Source organism: Carettochelys insculpta, chromosome 5, assembly GCF_033958435.1.
Source record: "Carettochelys insculpta isolate YL-2023 chromosome 5, ASM3395843v1, whole genome shotgun sequence".
NCBI lineage: Eukaryota > Metazoa > Chordata > Testudines > Carettochelyidae > Carettochelys > Carettochelys insculpta.
Window position 1 is genome coordinate 111,607,495 of NC_134141.1, and position 21,467 is coordinate 111,628,961.

Below are 21,467 nucleotides of genomic sequence, written 5' to 3' on the forward strand. Positions count from 1 at the left end.
CTGGTGTTTTAGAAGAGCCAAGTATTTTATTACAGAGTGAATTGCTTGTGGGAGATTTAGTTTTTATTGCAGTAGAAGCAACTGCACTTGTTCAGACACTACTTAAGTTTGAATCACAGTCAACGTTACCAACAGCGGTGTACAACATGGCACCTGAGCTGCTAGCTGTGTTTCACTACAGAAGACAGAATGCACTGAACAACATCAAGCATCAAGTTTTTCAGAGCTGTGCAGCGAAACTGCGTATGTACTTAGATACAGACAGACAGTACCAAGACACACATCTATATATATTGTAATGATGTGAGAATCCTTGATCCCAAGCATGTTGGTGGACTCTCCTGCAACTGCAATGGCTATGAACAAAGTATACCACTACTGAATTGTGTACTTGTGGGTGGGTGAGTAATTTAGTTGAACATTGTAAATTAATTTCCTTGTACCAAAGGCACTTTTCTCTCTCTAGTTTTTAAAAAAACGTGTACACATGTTTGCTAGGACTTAACCAGATTACTCAGGCTATTTTGGCAATCCAGTTGATGCTGAATGCAGCTTTTCCAATCTTGAACAAGTGCTAACCTTGCAACGTTACTGTATGTCATGGGAAAGCATGAGGATGTAGGCCCTAATGAGTAATAATTGTGCAGCAGGAGTTTTGTTTTGTGTACATAGTGGTGATCACTTAATATTTTTTTTTATATTCTAAAACTGGCAATTTTGGTTGTTTAAAAAAAAGTGTATAAACATAATGGCTATGTCTACACTAGCCCCCCCCCCCTCGAAAGGGGCATGCTAATGAGACACTTTGGGAATATGCTAATGAGGTGCTGCAATGAATATTGCAACGCCTCATTAGCATAAAGGCAGTCACAGCACTTCGAAAGTGCCACTTTCGATCATGCTTGACTCATCTACACAGGGTCCTTTTTCGAAAGGACCGTGCACGCTTCAAAACCCCTTATTCCTATTTGGCGATAAGATCTATCACTAGAAACACAAAACATAACTGTTGCTGCGCAAGACTGTGCAGTTACAATGACAGTTGGATTGTTGCATAAAACAATAATCCAATGGCAAGGGGAAATTCAGAATAATTACTTTTCTGCTAAAACCAACATTTTATTGCAATTATATGTGTATCACCTATAATGCTATATAAATATTCATCGACACATGTAGAAGGCATTAAAACTCATTAGGGCCTACATTGTCGTACTTCGGTTATAGGAATTAGGGGATACTGAAGTGTGTGGGGTCCTTTCAAAAAGGACCCCATGTAGATGAGCCGTGTGCGATTAAAAGTGGGACTTTTGAAGTGCTGCAGCTGCCATTATGCTAATGAGGAGCTGCATATTCATTGAAGTGCCTCATTAGCATATCCCAAAGTGTCCCGCTTTGAAAGGTGGGGGGGGCTAGTGTAGACATAGACATTGTAACCTACCGCATTTTTGTGGTGTAAAGGATTACGTATGGCTCATGTTAATCGATAATTTTTTTTTTATATTCATCTGGTAGATACCTGAAATTTCTGAAATATTAAGCTTTGAAAATCCAAACATTACTCTTTTTGTTGATGAACATACAGCGTATATTAAGTATGTGGCATGTTTTAGCCAGAAATTCTTGAAACATTTGTAACAGCAACGAAGGGTCCTGTGGCACCTTATAGACTAACAGAAAAGTTTTGAGCATGAGCTTTCATGAGCACAGACTAGCATCTGAAGAAGTGAGTCTGTGCTCACAAAAGCTCATGCTCAAAACTTTTCTGTTAGTCTATAAGGTGTCACAGGACCCTTTGTTGCTGTTACAGATCCAGACTAACACGGCTACCCCTCCGATACTTGAAACTTTTGGTGTTTTCTGCATCTCAGAGTATTTTTCATCCTGTGTCATATCACCACCAAAATATCAAATGTAAAACCACTTTTGGGGAAACTGGCATGCTCTTATCTGGATCATATATCTTGAAAATGTCATCTGTGCATAAGAAATAAAATATAATCCCATTATTCAACTATGCAGTGAAAATACCCAAGCCCAACAAAGCTAGTCATGGAAACATTCATTATCTATAAATAAAAATATTTCAGGTTTACAATATATTGTCTGCTTATCCTGAGCTAATGTAAACATGCAATTTGCTCATTCTTGGAAAGGTACAGTAACCATCCTAGGTTGAAACTAGATTATAGCTTACAGCTTGTGTTCTAAAATTATCATTTTGATAGAGAAGTTACTTAAAGCCAACCATGATGAAACCCATTCAAAATATTAAATTTAGAGATTATGTAAGGTATTTATATAGAAACAATCTATTTTCAGGGTAGTGAGGGTAATTAACCATTAGAATAATTTATTAGCTTTGTGGGAGTTAATCATTTAAGGTAATTTATTCTAAGTTTTAAAATGATTCTGAAAAAGATGTTCTAACTCAGGTGGTTTTGTAACCTATCCTTTAAATCAGCTTTGGTACTCAATGATTGGAAGACAGCTAATTTAAATTTAATATTTAGAGCCCAATATTTAAAAAGGGCTCTAAGGGAGATCCTAGCAATTATAGACTGGTAAGTCTAACGTCAGTACCGGGCAAATTAGTAGAAACAATAGTTAAGAGTAAAACTGTCAGACACATAGAAGAACATGATTTGTTGAGCAAAAGTCAACAGGGTTTCTGTAAAGGGGAGTCATGTCTTACTAATCTATTAGAGTTCTTTGAAGGGGTTAACAAGCATGTGGACGGGGGGATCCAGTAGACATAGTATATTTAGATTTCCAGAAAGCCTTTGACCCAGTCCCTCACCAAAGGCTCTTATGTAAATTAGGTGGTCATGGGATAGGAGGAAAGAGCCTTTCATGGATTGGGAACTGGTTAAGACAGGAAACAAAGGGTAGGAATAAATGGTAAATTTTCACAGTGGAAGGCGGTAACTGGCGGCGTTCCCCAAGGGTCAGTCTTGGAACCAATCTTGTTCAACTTATTCGTCAATGATCTAGAGAAAGGGGTAAGCAGTGAGATGGCAAAGTTTGCAGATGACACCAAACTGTTCAGGATAGTCAAAACCAAAGCAGACTGTGAAGAACTTCAAAAAGATCTCAGCAAACTGAGTGATTGGGCAGCAAAATAGCAAATGAAATGTAATGTGGGTAAGTGTAAGGTAGTGCACGTTGGGAAAAATAACCCCAATTATACATACAATATGATGGGGGCAAATTTAGCTACAACAGATCAGGAAAGGAAGCTTGGAATTATAGTGGATAGTTCTCTGAAAACATCCACACAGTGTGCAGCGGCAGTCAGTAAAGCAACTAGGATGTTAGGAATAATTAAAAAAGGGATAGAAAATAAGACGAAGAATATCTTACTTCCCCTATATAAAACTATGGTACGCCCACATCTTGAGTACTGCATGCAGATGTGGTCTCCTCACCTCAAAAAAGATATATTGGCATTAGAAAAGGTTCAGAAAAGGGCAACTAAAATGATTAAGGGTTTGGAACGGGTCCCATATGAGGAGAGGCTAGAGAGACTGAGACTTTTCAGTCTAGAAAAGAGGAGACTGAGGGGCGATATGGTAGAGGTATATAAAATCATGAATGGTGTGGAGAAAGTGAATATTGGAAAGTTATTTACTTGTTCTCATAATATAAGAACTAGAAGACACCAAATGAAATTAATGGGTAGCAGGTTCAAAACTAATAAAAGAAAGTTTTTCTTCACACAGCGCACAGTCAACCTGTGGAACTCCTTACCAGAGGATGCTGTGAAGGCCAGGACTCTAACAGAGTTTAAAAAAGAGCTTGATAAATATTTGGAGGTTAGGTCCATAGACGGCTATTAGCAAGGGATAAGGTATAGTGACTAGCCTTTTGTCGAAGGCAGGAGATGGATGGGAGGAGACAAATCACTTGATCATTGTCTTTGGTTCACCTCCTCTGGGGCACCTGGCATTGGCTACTGTCAGCAGACAGGATACTGGGCTAGATGGACCTTTGGTCTGACCCAGTATGGCCGTTCTTATGTATGTTCTTATGGTAAAGTTATGAAGATGGTTGATACAACAAACACAGTGAGATCTGTTACGTAAACAATTCAGTTAGATAACATTGATCCATTTTGCTCTTATGAGCTATGAATTTCTGAATAACAGTTCTGGTATTAGAATTGTAAATTAGTTTGAATGTGTTTTCATAATAAGTTCTGAAGACTGAGTCTGTCATTAGCTCACAATAGCAACACTTTTTTCGTTAAGATAAGTAAGTTACTTGCAAGTTTAGGTATCTAAAACCATTAGTACTGTACCAACAAATACTTCCACAAATCACTAAAAAATAAGTTAATTTAAGAGCAATCTGTTATGCTCCTTGCTAATCCATTTTTTTTTTTAACAGGGTAAACCAGACTTAAATACAACACTGCCAATTAGACAAACAGCATCCATTTTTAAACAGCCAGTAACCAAAGTTACCAACCATCCTAGCAATAAAGTGAGATCTGATCCTCAAAGAGTGACTGAACAGCCACGACAGGTAAGAAGCTAATCAGTTTCCTGTTGTTGTGATCCAGAAGGTGATATTGTGACTGATATCTAATTCGTTTTGTCTTTAATATAAGACAAAATAATTTGCATTCCAGGGGAGATTTATACTTTCTATTAAGTATTCCTTTTTTTAAATTAAAACTGTACAGTAGAGAAGGAACTGAAAAGGCTTGATTCCATACTTGCTAAAATAAGTATGTAGGAAGATAACTGTTTCATCCCTCCCTACATTCATGATCCTACAGTTAGAGAATTTCATTTAATTATAATGCTTTTTAAAACACACCCCAGTACGTTGACATGAAGCATCAAACTTCATTCTGTTGCCCTCTTTACAGCATTTGTTCCTAAAAAGCATGCTATTTATAAAGGGAAAAGGCTAGAACATACCTTTTGTAAAAGGCATTTTACTGGAAAAAATCTTTACATAAAACATTATAAAATGCTGTTTTGTGGCACTTAAGTTCATTAAATCCTCTTTAAGGAGGCTTTAGATGAGTGCTCATTTTCAGAAAATAATATATTATTGTAAACTCTCTCTGGTACAGGATTTCATTTAGATCCCTTTTTGTATACTGATCTTTGATCCTCTCTTTACACCAAAGGGATCTTCATTGGAAAAGAAATGAATAAATGCAAAAACTGTCACAAGGAACTCCCTGTTAGCAAATAGTTAGTGCTGTGTATATGTGAGGTGGATTTAAAACAATATTTGAAGGATCCATGTAATCTTATTTATCAAGTTCCTACGTGGTTACTAACATCAAACTAAGATGCCTTGTACCTTAGCTAATTAAAATATAGTACTACAGCACTTATTTGCATATTCTGTACACACTCAAGGCACCCTTCTTAGTAAAGAGCAGAATTAAGTTTTGGGGAGAGACTTACTTTTAACATTCATTCCTTACAAAATTCAGACTGCTCCAGTCAGCATTGCTCCCACAAAAGTCCTGTTTGCAGATCTTGTAAGAAATAGTTTTGACCTATCACACATAATTTGGCTTTGTTTTCTTAAAGAATCTACCTAAAGAATTTGGATCCTACATCCTGTGTAGTGTTTCTTCCTCTTCAGGTGAGCCAGAAAAGAAGAGATTTGGAGCCGTATTGGATCATCTTGTTATAGAGGTCTTTCAACAAGATTTGAAGGTCTCGACTTGCCTCACTGTTGGTCCCACGAAGTTCAGCAGGGGCCATGTAAGTGTATCACATCCAGATCTAAAAGATACTTAACTGCATGGGTCTACAGCCTCTTACACTACATAGTCTTTGGCTTTCCCTTCCAGTACCAGGCTTTTCCTTTCACAGTGGCTACTGCATCGGTAATATTCACCAAACTGGGTGGCAGTTACAGGACCTTCATTCTAGAGAAATGGATCTCTGCCAGTTCATACCTTGATGACTGACTCAGAGCCCTTCCCTGGTTTTCTGCTCTCCTGCTTCCCACAAATTTAGTGACTGCAATCTTCTACAAGTCCCTTGATCATTATATGAAAGAGTAATCTCTCCCTCTAAAACTCCCATTATAGATGACTTCCAGTACTCATTTGGGCAAAGTCTTTGTCCCCTAAAGAGAGAGTTTAAAAAGTTAAGAAGCTGGAGTGAGCTCTAACCATAAGCAACACCAGCTGTATTAGACATCCTGATTACTTTCAAACGGATTCCATTCTCATCTTTTACAGCATCACTTCTTGGTAAGAGCACACAGTGAACAAAATCACTAACCAAAATGTTAGTGTTCTGAGCAGAAAAGGTTTCCATAAAGATCGATTAAATTATTATTTTTGGAGAGTTGGGTTTTAAATGCTTAAAAAGCTCCCCATCCCCTCCCAACTTAGTGGTGATTTGAGAGAAGAATTTTAGTGTTGATGTCAACTGTAAAGCAACATTCTTGTTTTCTCCAATGCACTTCGTCTTTCTGGAAGGGGCACGTAGCTATCAAGATCCTGAAGACTCCATTCTTTTTGTGTAAATGTGACTTCTAAAATGCAAGCTGTTCTGCCTTCCACTTTTCTGTAATTTCCCTGAGTCTTTAAAAGCACTGAATCTAGCTTTTGTTCTGTTGTTCACTAAAGCTTTTATGATTCTGGGTAATGCAGCAATAACACTATTCAGAAAATCCAGAAAACTTAGTTTGTACTGCTGCAATTGCCTAACTAATCCTGTGACTATGTAAATTCATTTATCTGGACTGGTGGGGTGCAGTAACAAAAATTACCCTTTTCACAATAGCTAATATAATTTGAGGGAAGCAACCATGGGAGCGAAATTCAGCAGAAGGGTATTTCCCGCTGTAATATTTGTACTCCTTCCCAACTTGTCCGTTGGCTTTTCAAACCATAAATTCAAATTTTTGTAAAAATCCCCAGGAAAATTTCTAAACTCTACATGTTTTTATTATGGTGCAGTAAACAAAGAAGTTAATTATATTTTAGATATTTCATAAATTCTTTCAAATTATGTCTAGAGACTTCTTTGGTACAAAGAATTTGATGAAGTGAGTCTGTGCTCACGAAAGCTCATGCTCAAAACTTTTCTATTAGTCTGTAAGGTGCCACAGGACCCTTCATTGCTGCTTCTTTGGTACAGCAACTGATATAAAGGAAGGAAGAAAATAATCTGAAATTCTAAAACCCTTAAAACTAGGGATGGGTCGTCTTCTTAGAAATACTCTGTAGATAGAAGCAGACTCTCTGAGCATTTCCGCATTAACCTCCAGGTAATCTGTGTTACGAGTTTATAAAGACCTCCCAGTCCTTTGTATTTCAGGACATTCTCAGTTCAAAACAGATAGTAGGTTACTTGCTTTTTACATTGAACAAATATTAATGAAACATTTTGTCAGATAACGGCATGCTTTTCACATACGACATCTAAATCATTTAGAAATTAATCTCCTTTTACAGAAACATAATCTGTCATATGATGACAGAAGGTTTTTTGTTTTTTGTTTGTTTGTTTGTTTTTTTGTATATAAATTCCTAAGTGGTCCAGACAAATTTCACCTCACCATCTCGGTGTGCATGTCTGTAATCGCTTTCATATGTGTGTATGCGTATGATAGGTTTTATCCTAATTTTTTATTTGCATTCATGTGTACATTCAGATTCTTTAATTCTGCAAATTCAGTTAAGTATGGAAGAAGTACAGTGGAATGTATAGGCTCTGCTTACTTTTCACAAAGCAAGGATTTGGTTCCCTGTTAGGATCTTTTACAGGACAAAGTAATTAGGCAGGACTGGATATTGGCCCTGAGAGAGAGTGTACTAAGATTTCCCAACATTTACAGGACTGCCTGTTATTTTAGTAATCAGGTGGTCTCATGGTCACTTTTTCCAAATCAGAATGAATTCCTCCCACATAAAGGTTCCTGTCCAGACAAAATCCATTCCACGTCTTTTTCATGTACCATACACAGTCCAAATAAACTCCCACTGCCACTGGCGGTTCTGCATGCCCCACAGTTGTAGAGATTTCTATTATACTAAAGCTGATGTTCAATCAACCTTTTGCCTCCAGTTGTCTGTTTTTCTGTGCCTACTTCTTTCCTCACTATTGCCTGACCCGTTCCCCAAATCTCTCTCTAGATCCCTGCCTCCCTTTTTCTAGGTTTTTTTTTCTAGTCTGTTTTCTCTTCTCTGCTTTCCCCTGTCTGCCTCCTTCCTCATAATGGAAGCTGAAATAAGACTTCATAAAAATTTCTTCTTGACCTGGCTTTTCATGAGGTAGTCTCTGGGACTCTTCTGTTTTAGTCTTTGTGGGAGAAATCCCCTTGGCAATCCTCCTTTGCCACATGCTAGCATCAGAAGTAATTTCTCTGGTCTCTTACGTGGTGTTGCAGTGATATTTTGGACACTAGCTTCTTCAGATAGAAGATGATTCCAGTGGTATCTTCTCCAGGACCTTTTACCAGCATTTTCCTTCTGGACTGGGTATTGGCAGAGTTGTGGAACTCCTTTCATGGAGCAACAGACCTTAGTGATATTTGTGGTTCCGTGCTTCTAGGTATCATGGCAGCAGCTTCACATAGGGGATGAAGCCAAGATAATCAAGAGGTTTTGCAGCTTTTCACGTGCCGCTAGAAAAGGTTTTTTGTAGATCAGTTCATGAACATCTGGAATTCATACAGCACTTAACTTTGTGGTTCTCTATCTTACTTGCTCCTCAAGAAAGAGTAATCCAAAATGGAAAGTGTGAGCACTCAGGGTTCCCAGAACTGGTTTGTATCCTTAGGTGGTAACCAAATCTGTTAATTGAAGACAGATCTTTGCTTACAAACTACTTTTTTTCCCCTACTGATGAACCAGTTTGAATGTACTTCTAACTTAAAGTTGTTCTAAATCCTCAAACAGCTTTTTCTTTCATACACTGATATTAGCCATCACATGGGACTTTGCTAAAACCATTTTTGTGATCTAAGTACAGTGTGGTACTATACTGTACTTACCCACATGTTGCCAAACTTCAATCACATAGTTCTCTTGTAGCTACATTATCGTCTTCCTGAAGTATTCTCAAACCCCAAACCTGTTTTAGAGCCTCACTTAAGTGGCTCAAAGTAGTAAAGTTATTCCTTTGATTTTTATTTACTACTTGTATTTGTTTTCCTTCTTGCAGGCTTCATTTTCTTGCCTGTCTCATTGAATGGACCAGAAACCCTCAAGCTTCTAGTAATTGCTGCTTGTTTCTTACTGCTTCAGAATTGCACTGTACTCAGCTTTGGCCAAGGTAAACAGTCAGTGTTGGACTGCTACCCAGAATGGCTGTGTGGAGAAAGACAAAAGTCAGAATAGGTGTTAGCATCAAGAGCAGTTTCATCAGTAAAAAGAAGAAATCCTGTTTCCCCATTTCCCCATTGCTGAAAGTTCATATGACTTTACCTAATGTCAGGAAATCGCACCTTCTCCCCACTACTACTCTGTCTCCCTTCTCATCCAAAAGGACATGAGATGTGGCAGTGCTCTGTACTGTTGCAGTATTCTCTACCCCTGCTACATACTTCCTTTTGAACATGGAGTGAGGATTGCTGGAAGAAAGAAAAAGTATATAGACCAGTAGAGAGAGAACCAACAGCTAGACCTCAAGTCTGTAGGCAGTAAGTTAGCCAATCAGTGCTTACGTTAGCACTGGTTCCTAATCAGTATTTCACATCAGAAGGAAGAATATTCGATGACATGGCAAACCCAAACACCTTTCTTTCTCAGGGATTTCAGTATCCCTGACCTTTGGATATGTGCTATGTTTCAACCTCCAATGGTTACTGCTTCAAGATGTAATCAAAAGCTGTACTATTTTGTAAAATACATGTTTTCTCCTTGAAAATAGAGGACTCCTTGATGCTAACTGTCTTGAACTTTTTGATCTGCAGGGCATATTACAAAGTCTATCTGTTTCCTCCCCAAAAGCTTAAACACAGGGTTTACTTCGGGAATAGGATTTTTAATGTAGTTGCCATTTGGAGACTTGACCAGTTACTTGCAGAAGTTACATGACTGTGGAGCTTTTAAAGCTAAGGGTGCCTAGAGCTTGGGAGAAGTGTAATGTTAATATAATTCAGAATTGATTGATTTAATCAGAATAATTTGAATCACTGATTCTAATCATGATTTAACTCAACAAGCAGAAAACATTGATTTAAATAATAGATGTTAGTCATATTGTGCATTTGTACTTTTTAGGTATTTTCCTAAAGAAAGGTGTATTTTCATTAGTTGGTAACCATTACATGTCAATTTTGCAAATAAATATAGCATTCTAAATTTGATGTTTGTTATTGCTAGATGAGAGGACACACCATATGCATACACACATTTTTAAGTAATTGTATAACATTTGTATTCAGCTTTTTGGTTTTTACATTTTTATCTTTGAAAGTGGTGAGTGATGTAGGCGATTAATTTTTTATTTGTGATTTATTGTGCCAAGTTTAATTCCATTAAAATGCACAAAAACAGCATTTTAGTTTTATGTAATAAAATATTAATTTAAACTTTTTTCTTCTTATCAAACACTTATCCAAATATGCTTTGCAGCTAAAACTGATTAACGGAAGTATTTGTAGTTAGTGTAATTAAATTATTTGTGGTCACCATGTCCTTCAAGATTAGTAGATCATACCCGAACAGTTAGATTTTATTAACAGATTGGGAAAAGGAAAGTAAGCTTTCCTGTTTTATTCAGCTCCCAGTTGGTGTCTTAATGCTGTTGAAATAGCCATTGAACAGAACTAGATGACTGAACTGAAATGAAGAAAATATATTCCCCCTCAGAAGAGACTGCTTCTGTAAAAAGTTGATTTAGCACTTCATCAGACTCTGGTTTATGTGCTTAATCAGTGACTTCCAATAGTTCAGTGTTTGGCTTTCTTTTAAAACTCGCACAAGTACATATCACTTAATACTATTTTACATTTAAATTATTTAAATAAGTAAATTGTCCATCTGAAATTTATTTTAAATAGTTTTTTTAAATAAACACATTTAAATAAAAATCTGTTTGAAATATATCAGATTTTTAATTTTTTTAAACATTTTATCTATGCTAGTATAATTTGACATAAGCGCTAATCACATTTGTCTTGCCAATATTTTAGTTCAAATGAAAGGTGCCTTCAGCCATAAGAATCCTGGCATTTTGAAAATACTCAAGTTGTACAATCCAACCAGAGAAAACTGCTCTACCACAGGAATTTAGGAATCAGATGATATATACCAGCTAATGTGTTAGATCTTTCCAAAATGAAATTTTCAAGAGGTTGACCCTGTTCTCTCTCATAACTTCAGGCTAATCCTGGCCAATAGATGGGATTTACTAAAAGTCATATGTGCCACTGAAATGAGATTAGAACACTGAGAATCTTCAGCTAAGTAGGAAAAATAGGACACAACTGTATTTGCTTAGGATCAGCCACTACAATAATGTGTTAAGACCTTTGCGTGTGTTTATATTGCTATGAGCTGGGTGAATCTTTGTTATGGGTCATTTAAAACCTAATTCAGTCTGATGTGTAAACACATCTTTAACTTATTTGGAAGAGAGATTCATGGGCCACACCAAAACAAAGGCCTAGTGGAATCTGCCCAGAAACTAGTATGATGTGATCTCACTGGTAGCAGGGGAGAGACTGCAGAAACTGAGAACAGTTGAGAGAGAGCGAGAGGGAGCAGTAAGAGAGTGAAACTGTGGCCTGTTGCACAGTATGATTCTGCAAAGGTCTAAAAAGAGAAATTTTGCATCTGTTGGCTGAAGTTTTGAGCTATATGTTAATAACCTTTTTTTTTATTAGTTTCTCCTGCAGTTGGAGAAGCAGGACTTTACATTCCTTGTAAATATGTGATTGCATCAAACTGAATACTGGACTTCTGTTTTCCAGTTGGATATTCCCCAGGGCATATGCTCTGACTTCATGAGTGTTCTGAGGTTGGAGCACCTACAGAAAAAAAAATGGAGGGCACTGAGCACCCAATGGCAGCCTCCCAATCATCTGCCCTTCTTCCCTGCTCCCTAGTACCTCCTACTTCCTGGCAGCCTCACCGATCAGTACCTCCCTCTCCTGCCCAAAGCCACCTCTCCTGCATGTAGTTGGTGCTGGAGCTTGAGGGGGACAAGCAAGGGTGGGGTGTGCTTAGGTAAGAGGGTGGAGCTGGAGTAGGGCAGGAAGAGGCTAGGCAGGATTTGGTCCTTGGTGAAGGGGGTGAAGTGGGATCAGTCCTACTGACTCTTATTAAAGTATTTCCCATGCAACGGGTTTGCAAGACTGAGGATACATCTAAAACTGCAGTTAAAAACCCATGATGGGCTCATGCCAGCAGATTCAGGCTTGCTGGGCTCAGGTTTGTAGTCTGTTTAACTGTGGTAAAGAGGTTCAGGCTTGAACTAGAGACATAGTTCTAGGACCCTGTGGGGTGGGAGGGTCCTCGAATCCAGGCTCTAACCTGAGGCCAAACATCTACATCGCATTTAAATAACTCTATAGCCTGAGCCCTGCAAACGTGAGCCAGGTGATGGTGTCCAGTTGCAGGGTAGATATACCTTGATCTTTAGTCTAAGTTCTCTGCTACTTGTTCTAACTGGATGGGCAATCACTTTTTAGCAGTGATACCAGCACATAGATACCTATTAAAAAGTAACATTTCATATGAGAAATGCCAAGGAAGAGACCAGAGTAATCATGTTACTCTTAAGCATTTGGGGGCAACTGTGTGGAATAGTCTGTGTTTCCATTTATTGCGCTAAGTAAAATTGGCAGCTCATAACACTTTGTGTTCAGTGGTTACACTAACAGAGAGCTTCACGTATTGAAGAAGTCACTCAGGGACTGAGACATGCCCACTGTGAGCATCACAGCACCTAGCTATTAGGTGCCTAGAAAATCACAGAAACACCGCCACGATCCACAAAGCTGAACAAGCCTCTGTTACCTTGTTTCCACTATTTTATAAATGCCACTGTTGGATTAAAGGAAAAAGGGGAGTTAGCTTTCAAGTACACATCCACACACATTCATACCCTCCTGCACTCATATACTTACACAGGCAAACTCATACAGGCGAAGTTGCACAGAGACAGCAGAGGAATCCAAGGTATAGTGGGTTCAGCGTATCTGCCTGCAGTCAGAAATATGGGGTGGTGAGCTGATTGTACGATGCCTTTGTCAGCTTTCTCTTTGGTCAGCACGGTACTCAAGAGCAATCGGTGCCATCAATCCTGGAGGGAGGTGGGCGGTGGCGGGGGCAAATCCAGGGCCCTGAGCATCCTCCTACCTTCCCAGCTGGTCGAGACTAATTCCTGCAGAATGTTGATGACAAGAACCTCCCACCCTATAACTTTGCACCCATCTTTTTATGTTTCACTCCATAGTTCTTACTATCTACAAACAATTTCTGACGAACTTATAATACTTAATATAGACCTAGTAGCTCCTACAAAACAAAGCTTCTGAAGCAAAATATAACTGTATAGAACAAAGCTAAATCTATAAAAAGCTACCTTTACAAAACTTAAAGGGTATACAGACAATAATTGAAAGTTAGATGCTTACATCCACATTGTGATGGGTTAGACAGTGGCTTTACGTTAACAGGCACCTAACTTTCCATATGTAGAATGTAAAGAGATAGATGCCTTAACCACCTTGACTAATGTGGCTAGTGTAGAAATAAGGACATACTGAGAGTAGTGAAGTTATTTTACTTTTGTATTTGGCACTGGTACAGCCACTATTGGAATATTGTGTCTGGTGCTGGTGTGCAAAATATAAGAAAGTTGTTCATGAATTGGAGGGGGTTCAGAGAAGAGCCAAGAGAATGATTGAAGTTTTGGTAAACATGCTTTTAGTAAAAGTTTCATGGAGTTTCATTTATTTAGCTTAAGTAGAAGGTTAAGAGGTGACTTTTCAGTCTACAAGTACCTACCAAAGTTGATAATATAGTGGGTTTTTTATTAGCAGAAAACAACAAGACCCCACGACTGGAAGTTGAAGCTAGACAGGTAGATATAAGAAGTAGGGGGCAGATTTGTAATGTTGAGGGTTAGTTATTAGAACAGCTCATTAAAGCTTGTGATGTATTCTGATCACTGGAAATTTTTCAAAAATGCTTTCAATTCAATTCGCATCTATTAAACTTAAAGCAGAAATTAACTCAGGGAAGTCCTATGACTTGTGTTATTCTGGGGGTCAGGCTAGATAATTTGTGCATTTTAGGTATTCATACAGTCCCTATTATCACTGTGCCTGAGCACCTCACAATTCTTTAAGTATTTCTCCTCATAACATGCCTGTGAGGTAGAGAAGTTCTGTTAATCTCTCTTGGCCTACGTCTATACTGCCACAGAAGATTGACACACTTAGGATCAATTTTCTGGGGTTTTGATTCGCGCATGTGCAGAATGGTGCTTTCTGGGGTCAAAGTCAACCCAGGAACTCCTTGTGAGCAGTGAGGATTAAGGAAGGTTGACAGGAGAAACACTTCTGTAGACCTTCTTCCGTGTAGACAGCCATAACAATTGACTGCTGCTAAGTCTATTTTAAAATTTAAAATTACATATGAATGGTCAACTGCTATGTATACTGTAGGGCTGTCTGCTCCTAGCTCTTTCCATATCCTTGCTCTCCAGATACCCATCCTGGAGCACCCATGTTTCTTCCAGTGCCTCCACACACCTACAGATCCCCTATTATCTAATTTTCCTCTCTGGAACCTCATGGTCTTTGGTGAGGACTAGAGAGAGTGATTTGGGGAAGTAAGCTGGTGGCTTTGGAGAACAATAGTATCTGAGGGTACATTTACCCTGCAGAGAAAAGCCGATGGCACTAGATCTCGGAGTTTGGGTCAGGTGACTTGGGCTCACAGGGCTGAGACTTCTGAGCTAAAAATACATGTGTAGACGTTCCACCTCTGACCCTCACCAGATTATAGAGCCAAAGCTTCGGGCCAAGCCTGAGTGTCTACTCTGATATTTTGAGCCCTGCAAGCTTTGAGAATCAGTACTGAAGGTTTTTCTTTGCTGTATGGACATACCCTGTGATGTATTCTTTGTGTGTGAATAGGAAAATTTGTCAGAATTTAATTTTTAGCTAGAGTAACGGCAGAATTTTAGAAAAGGATCATTTTTTAAAAAATTTCCTTTGCAGAAGTGAGTAATTATGTTATTAAAATAACTCATTTATCTTCAAAAAATAAATTGTGCCAAACTGACTATAATCAATGATTAAACTGAAATAGAAAGACTTTAATTCCTTTTTACTACTTCTGCATATCTCAATGTACTCGTAGTTGTAGAGTGGCTACTTACACTTTCATAGTGATTCACAAATGGATTTATTCTGTGTTCTAGAATTTTAAATACATTGTCACTTTATCTAAACAGTGGTATTGGTTCTTATAGAAAATCTTTTGCACATCTTTTAATGCATATGAAAGACTCAGGGTGATAAATTTGTACAATTAAAATATAAGATGCAAGGGAAATAATCTGTCTCTTCAGTCACCATCAAGGTAACAATATAATTTCAGGAAAGAAAGTAGGGATGGAGTCTCTTTCAGAAAAGGGTATGACAGGAGCCCCCTGACCTGAATGTGAGGAAAGGAAAGCTGCAGCTATAAATAAGAGTTTAGAAATATGGTGAGAGTTCACAGGAAGAATTTTTGGGATTCAGATTAAGTATTCATAATTGTATGAGCAAATGAGGAGTGCTAGATGTCAGAATTATAGAGATGTCACAAAAATGGTTAGATATTACGTCAGTGGAACGATTGTAGTCAAGTAGACCCACAATTGCTGGGTCAAACTATATGATCTGAAGTTCTTATTGAAATAAGATCCAATTTGTAAAACAATGATGAATATTTTCTTGCCTACTTAAGAGAGCAGTGGTGTTGGGTGTCTATCTGTAGAAAGTTCATCTCTTTTTTTAATTACCTACCCTGAATGTTGCAAGGACCTTTCATCTGCTGGTCTAGATGTCATGTGGAGCAAGCACAAGAATCCCTGTTGAATTTTGCTCTCAGCACTTAAATAAGACAGTTGATTTTCTTGTTAACTTTTTCCTTCCTGTGGATAGTCCATCCATGAGAAAATAGTTTGTCTTTAATGATTCTTTCAGAAGTTTTTTGCGTTTCACTATAAGTTTGCTTGTTTTTTAATGAGAGAAGCGTCAGTAGATTGAGTATACTCATTAATCCAAATATAAGGGGTGGGTAAAATAGTGGGGTGGGGGTAACTCAGATGTTTGAGGCACTGATCTTTTATTGTCTTGGCTCTGTATTGGAGATTCCAGTTGAGTGGTAGATTACTAACTTGTCATGAATGAAGGCTCCGCCTGATTTTATTTAAAATGGAACCTATTGCTACAGGTTCAACCTCTCTAGTCTGGCACTTGCTTGACTGGCAATATCTATAATCCAGCATGATTTTTGTTAGCCAGCCAACCATTTATCTTGGATGTGGTGAAGTTTCCCACGGTGACATGGAATTTGTTTACAGCCCCCAGTCCTGTCTCTCAGTGTTCTGTGCTGTTTAGCTGAAATTTACCTCCTAAATGTCTCTAAGAGCCCAGTAAGCAAGCAAAGTGTTGGTAATGTGTTAAACAATATTGACCCCCTGTAGTCTGGCAAATTCTGTAGTCCAGCACCAGTCTGGTCCCAAGGGTGCTGGACTAGAGAGGTTCAACCTGTACATGCGTTCAGTTTTCAGAGATTATAGCTGTGGAGACTACGTGTCCAGTTGTGTAGTGCTCTAAAGTAACCTGAGTGTAAGCTACTCATACATGAATGACTAAAAAAAGTTAGTTTATGGAGCATTTTTAGTCTCTTGAATGAACTTCACTGAGATTTGTAAAATATGCCTTTTGCTATTGTATAAAGAAGTCAGTAATACAGGTTGAACCTGTAATACAGGTGGAACCTTTCTAGTCCAGCACCCTTGCGTCCTGACCAGTGCTGAACCAGAGACTTTGCCAAACCATGAGAGGCCAGTATCATCTATCTGCATAACCAATGCTTCTACTGCTTACTGGGCTCTTAGAAGACATTTAGGGGTAATTTAGAGATAAAAAGAACAGCACAGAACACTGAGAGCTAGGACTGGTGTCTGTAAACAAACATTATGGGACCACAGGAAACTTGGAAGCACTCATAAGTGGACGTCCCACTAACTAAAATCATGACAGACCAGAGTGTGCTGGACTAGAGAGGTTCGACTTGTACTGGGAGGAGGAGCATAAAAGTATGTGTATGTTGCTTTTTAAAAACAGACTCAAAACCTGAGTCTACTTGTACTGTGGGGCTAAAAGCAGAATTGTGGACCAGGCTGGAGTGTAGGCACTGAAACTGAAGGAGAGAGTGAACATCAGAGCCCAGCTCCAACCTAAGCCTCACCATCTGTTCAGCTATTTTTTAGTGCAAACTCTGTAAGCCTGAGTCTCTAGACCCAGGCTCTTAGATTTACTTCTGCAAGGTTTAAAGTGGAAGGTAGATGTATCCTACAAGGCATAAAGTTTGTAAATAGAAGTAGAAAGCAGGAATCTGTTAAAGTATCTCTGGCCACTAATCTTTTTGCTTGACAAATAGGTGTCAGAGGTAGAGAAAGTGGACTTAAAAATTTGAGTTGTATTTCAGATAACTTTTTAAATTAGAAAATACTACAGACTTGATGCTACTCCCATGAATATTAATGACAAATCTTCTATTAGTTGATAAACAAGCCCCCGTCTGTTTGCTTGTCCACACTACCACCCTCCTTCGAAGGAAGGATGGTAATTAGGGTGTTGGGAGTTTACTAATGAAGTGCTGCTTCGAAGTTGCTGTGGGGGGTGGGTTTGCTTAATGAAGTGCTGCGTATGCAGTGCAGCACTTCATTAGTAAACTCCCAACACTTTAATTACCACCCCTCCTTCGAAGGAGCTGGTAGTATAGAGACAGCCTGTGAGTAGTAAGTTGTGTGCATATTAAAAGTGCTGATATTACTCACTTCTGTTAAATCGGATGCAGTTGCAGGCCATCAGTTTTCATTTTCCTTGTTTAAATATCCTATGTATTTTTGTCATGAATAAATGATATGGTCATATAAATGTGATTCTCTTTGTGGTATGCTTTCCCATATGTTTTTCTTTGCTAACAACATATCCCTTTCCAACTTTCAGCTTTTTTGGGAGAAGAGGCTGCAAGGCCTAAGTGCATCTGATGTAAGTGAACAAACTATAAAATCCATGGAGCTACCTAAAGGTCTTCAAGGTACTGTATGTCCGTAGCAGCTATGTTATGCTTAAGAAGCGGAAAGTATGTCAAAAGAATGTTAGCTTTTCAAATATTCCTAAGCCATTATCATATTCATTTCTAACTTTGATTTTCTTCATAACTCTCAGATCTTGACACGTTTGCTGGCAGAAGCAGCTGTCTCCTCAAAAGGGTTCTCTTTTAGCAAGTTACTCAGTTAATGTACCCAGTGTTTCACTCTTTTCTTGGCACAAGTGCAGCTGATGTGAAATTCAGTAAGTTATAGGTCACAGTCAGTAACTATTTATTCTACAGCATTGAAGACTGCTATAGGAATTTGAAAGTGTTGTGAAAGACTTCACTACTACTTGCCAGTGTTGGCTTTATTCCTTGTGGCACTGAAGCAAAGAGAATTGGGATATTGGTATTGATTAATTTTAAAATTTCAAAGAGAAGTTGTATTTTAAGATGTGAGGTTACATTAATGAGGGTACTTGAAGACAAGATAATAGTAAGAGGAGGAACCCAGATTATTAAATTGGTTGGCCTTGTTTGAGGGAACTGTAGCCAATTTGTGAAGTTAGCACTTCAGTAGGTATTTGGTGGTTTAACAGGGTTTCAAAGCCATTTGTTAAAATATCATTTGCGTTTCATAAGCATTGCCATTAGATATGTGGTCTTTAAGTGTATGCTCATACATCTGGATATCATTTAGGGAAGTAAAATCCTAGTTAATTGGTTAACCAGTTAACCAACTAAAAGTTGGGGGGCAGCTGGGAACTGCAGCTGCTCTGGCCCAGATGGAGCTTCCCTGCCTGCAGTGCTGCTGTGGATGGGGGGCCCTCAGTTTCAGCTGGAGCAGCCCCAGACCCCAACATGCCTCCAGCAGGGAGCAGCCCTGGTCCCTGGCATGCCATGGGTAGGGGTATGCCAGCCTTGCCAGTGCATCCCCTGTCTGTGACAGGGGGCTGCTCCAGCTTGACTGGGCTGGAACAGCCTCCTCAGTGCTCACCCCACCATGTATGCCACAGACATGAGTACACTGAATACGCTGAGCCACCTGGTTAAACAAATTAATTATTTAGTAATTTACATTTTAGGAGTTGGCCCAGGCAACAATGATGAGACTCTGTTATCTGCTGTCGCCAGTGCTTTGCACACCAGTTCTGCACCTATCACAGGACAGCTCTCTGCTGCGGTGGAAAAGAACCCAGCAGTGTGGCTCAATACATCTCAGCCCCTGTGCAAGGCATTCATTGTTACGGATGAGGATATTCGGTAAGGAAGTTGAGATGTGAACTTTTCAGTGAAATGTGTGTTTTCATATACTGAGCTTGCTGTTCGTATCTGTGGAAAAAACAGAGCATATTCCAAAACATTAAACAGAACAATATATTTCCCCATCGTGTACCTCTTGCAGAATAAACAGGTTTCTTACTAAATATATTTATATTAAACAGAATTAAGGAAAACACTTTTATGGGTAGAGTGCGGATTAACACAATATCCTAATTGCATACAGAAGTGCCATTTAATATGGAACTATGGCATCACATGACAAAAATGATTTGTCCAAGGTCACAAAGGAAGTCTGTGGTACAGCAGGGATCTGAACCCTGGTCTGCCAAGGCTCAGGCGAGCACTGTACCCTAACATTGGTCTACCCACTTGAAGTGTTTCAGCTTCTGGAATTCTGAACATTTCTTCCATCATTTAAGATGGAATAGGATTGAATAGGGTGGTATAAAGTGATTTTTTTCTTTAAAATTATTCATTACTAATAATTATTCTATTAACTTAACATGGCTTTAATTTCCAGAACAGGGAACAGATAGCACTTTCATATAATGTGAAGGTGATCTTATTGCCTTTATTCTATAGATAAGAAAACTAAGGTGGAGAGGCTTAATGACTTGCTGAAGTCCTGCCAACCAGGGAGATGGTCTCAGAATCAGCAAGGAGCATTGGAATTCCTAACATTCAGATCTGTACTCAGAGTGCTAGCATGTTGTTTGATTCCTTTGTTCTTTAAAGGGAATTCAACAAATGAAACTTCTGTCTGGAAATATTTTACCTTTTATTGTAACAATTAATACCTAAAATCATATATAACAGTAAAACGGAAGGACTGGGAGACTTCTTTCTGTCTACTTGTCACATTTGACAGTACTTTATTTGTAGCAGAGAAGGTTTTCCTGCATTGTCAGCCTATGTGAGGTGTTTCTTTAACTTAACAATATGTTTCCTTAGAACAAAATGATAAAAGCACAAAAATTGGCCATGAGAACCTGTGAGCCAATGCTCAGGTGCCAGCTAAGGGTCTGGTGGGGCAAAGGGGGTGATGCCACACCAGCAGCTACGCTAAGCAGCCAGGGCAGGCTGGGTTCTTTGGTTTGTGTTTAGTTCGGGTACAGCAGCAAGAGAAAAATTACACTTAGAGAGGCTTTAACAGTTACTTTTTATTTATACAAAGATAGAAACAATTTAACTAAGACAAATGATTAAAGTACAAGTTAGTACTCGTGGTTTTTAAAGGGGAAACAACACAATTTAACTTAAGAAAAGTTTTAGACAAACTAGCTAGCTTAAACTAATACAATCAATGTGTACACAAGAAAGGCAAGTTGCAGGTGCCTCTTAGACCTGGTGGAACCAGTCTTTCCCTCAATTCCTATAGGAAAGAAGTGTAATACAGGTGTAATTCTTACCCCTGCCTCCTAGATCCGGTGTGACCCAGAATCTTTCTCTCAATCCCTTGGGAAGAAGTAGATACGAACCAGGCGTCCCCAGTCTCGGGAGTTAATTCCAGACCTGACCAGCAGGTGTAGGTGATTGAAACTCAAAGAGGGGTAGGCTGCCAAACTCCTTTATACCACTTTTGTCAGGTAGGCTTCTTCCTGGTCTCAAGTGGCCAATCGGGAGGAATGTTTTTGAACCCCAGGTTTCCCAGGGAAGGTGCAAGGCTCAGTTTGCGCCTGTGAATTGTGGACAATTGGGCACCTTTGGAGGTGATGGGCGGGGGTTCCCCGTTCTTCCTGGGGAAGTGATCAGGCGTGTCAATCACCAAGATCAGCCAGAAGGGCGGCCATTAGCTAGCCCATTCACTGTCTGGTTTTTGTGTATAGTAGAGAGGCTGGGCGAGACAGCACACCTGTGTTCCCAGGACATCAAAGGCTACCTGTCTCCCCTGCTTGTTTCTCTCTCTGTCTCTCCC

General features: G+C 38.9%; 1 protein-coding gene across 1 annotated transcript in view; it reads left to right on the forward strand.

Annotated features, from left to right (window-relative positions):
* The window catches only part of MBD2 (methyl-CpG binding domain protein 2), a 56,384-nt gene that overhangs the window by 23,395 nt on the left and 11,522 nt on the right, over positions 1-21,467 (forward strand). Inside the window, exons 3-5 of the mRNA XM_074994348.1 lie at positions 4,390-4,527; positions 18,181-18,271; positions 19,354-19,531. Coding sequence (XP_074850449.1) covers positions 4,390-4,527; positions 18,181-18,271; positions 19,354-19,531 — 407 coding nt within the window. The remainder of the gene's footprint in view (positions 1-4,389; positions 4,528-18,180; positions 18,272-19,353; positions 19,532-21,467) is intronic.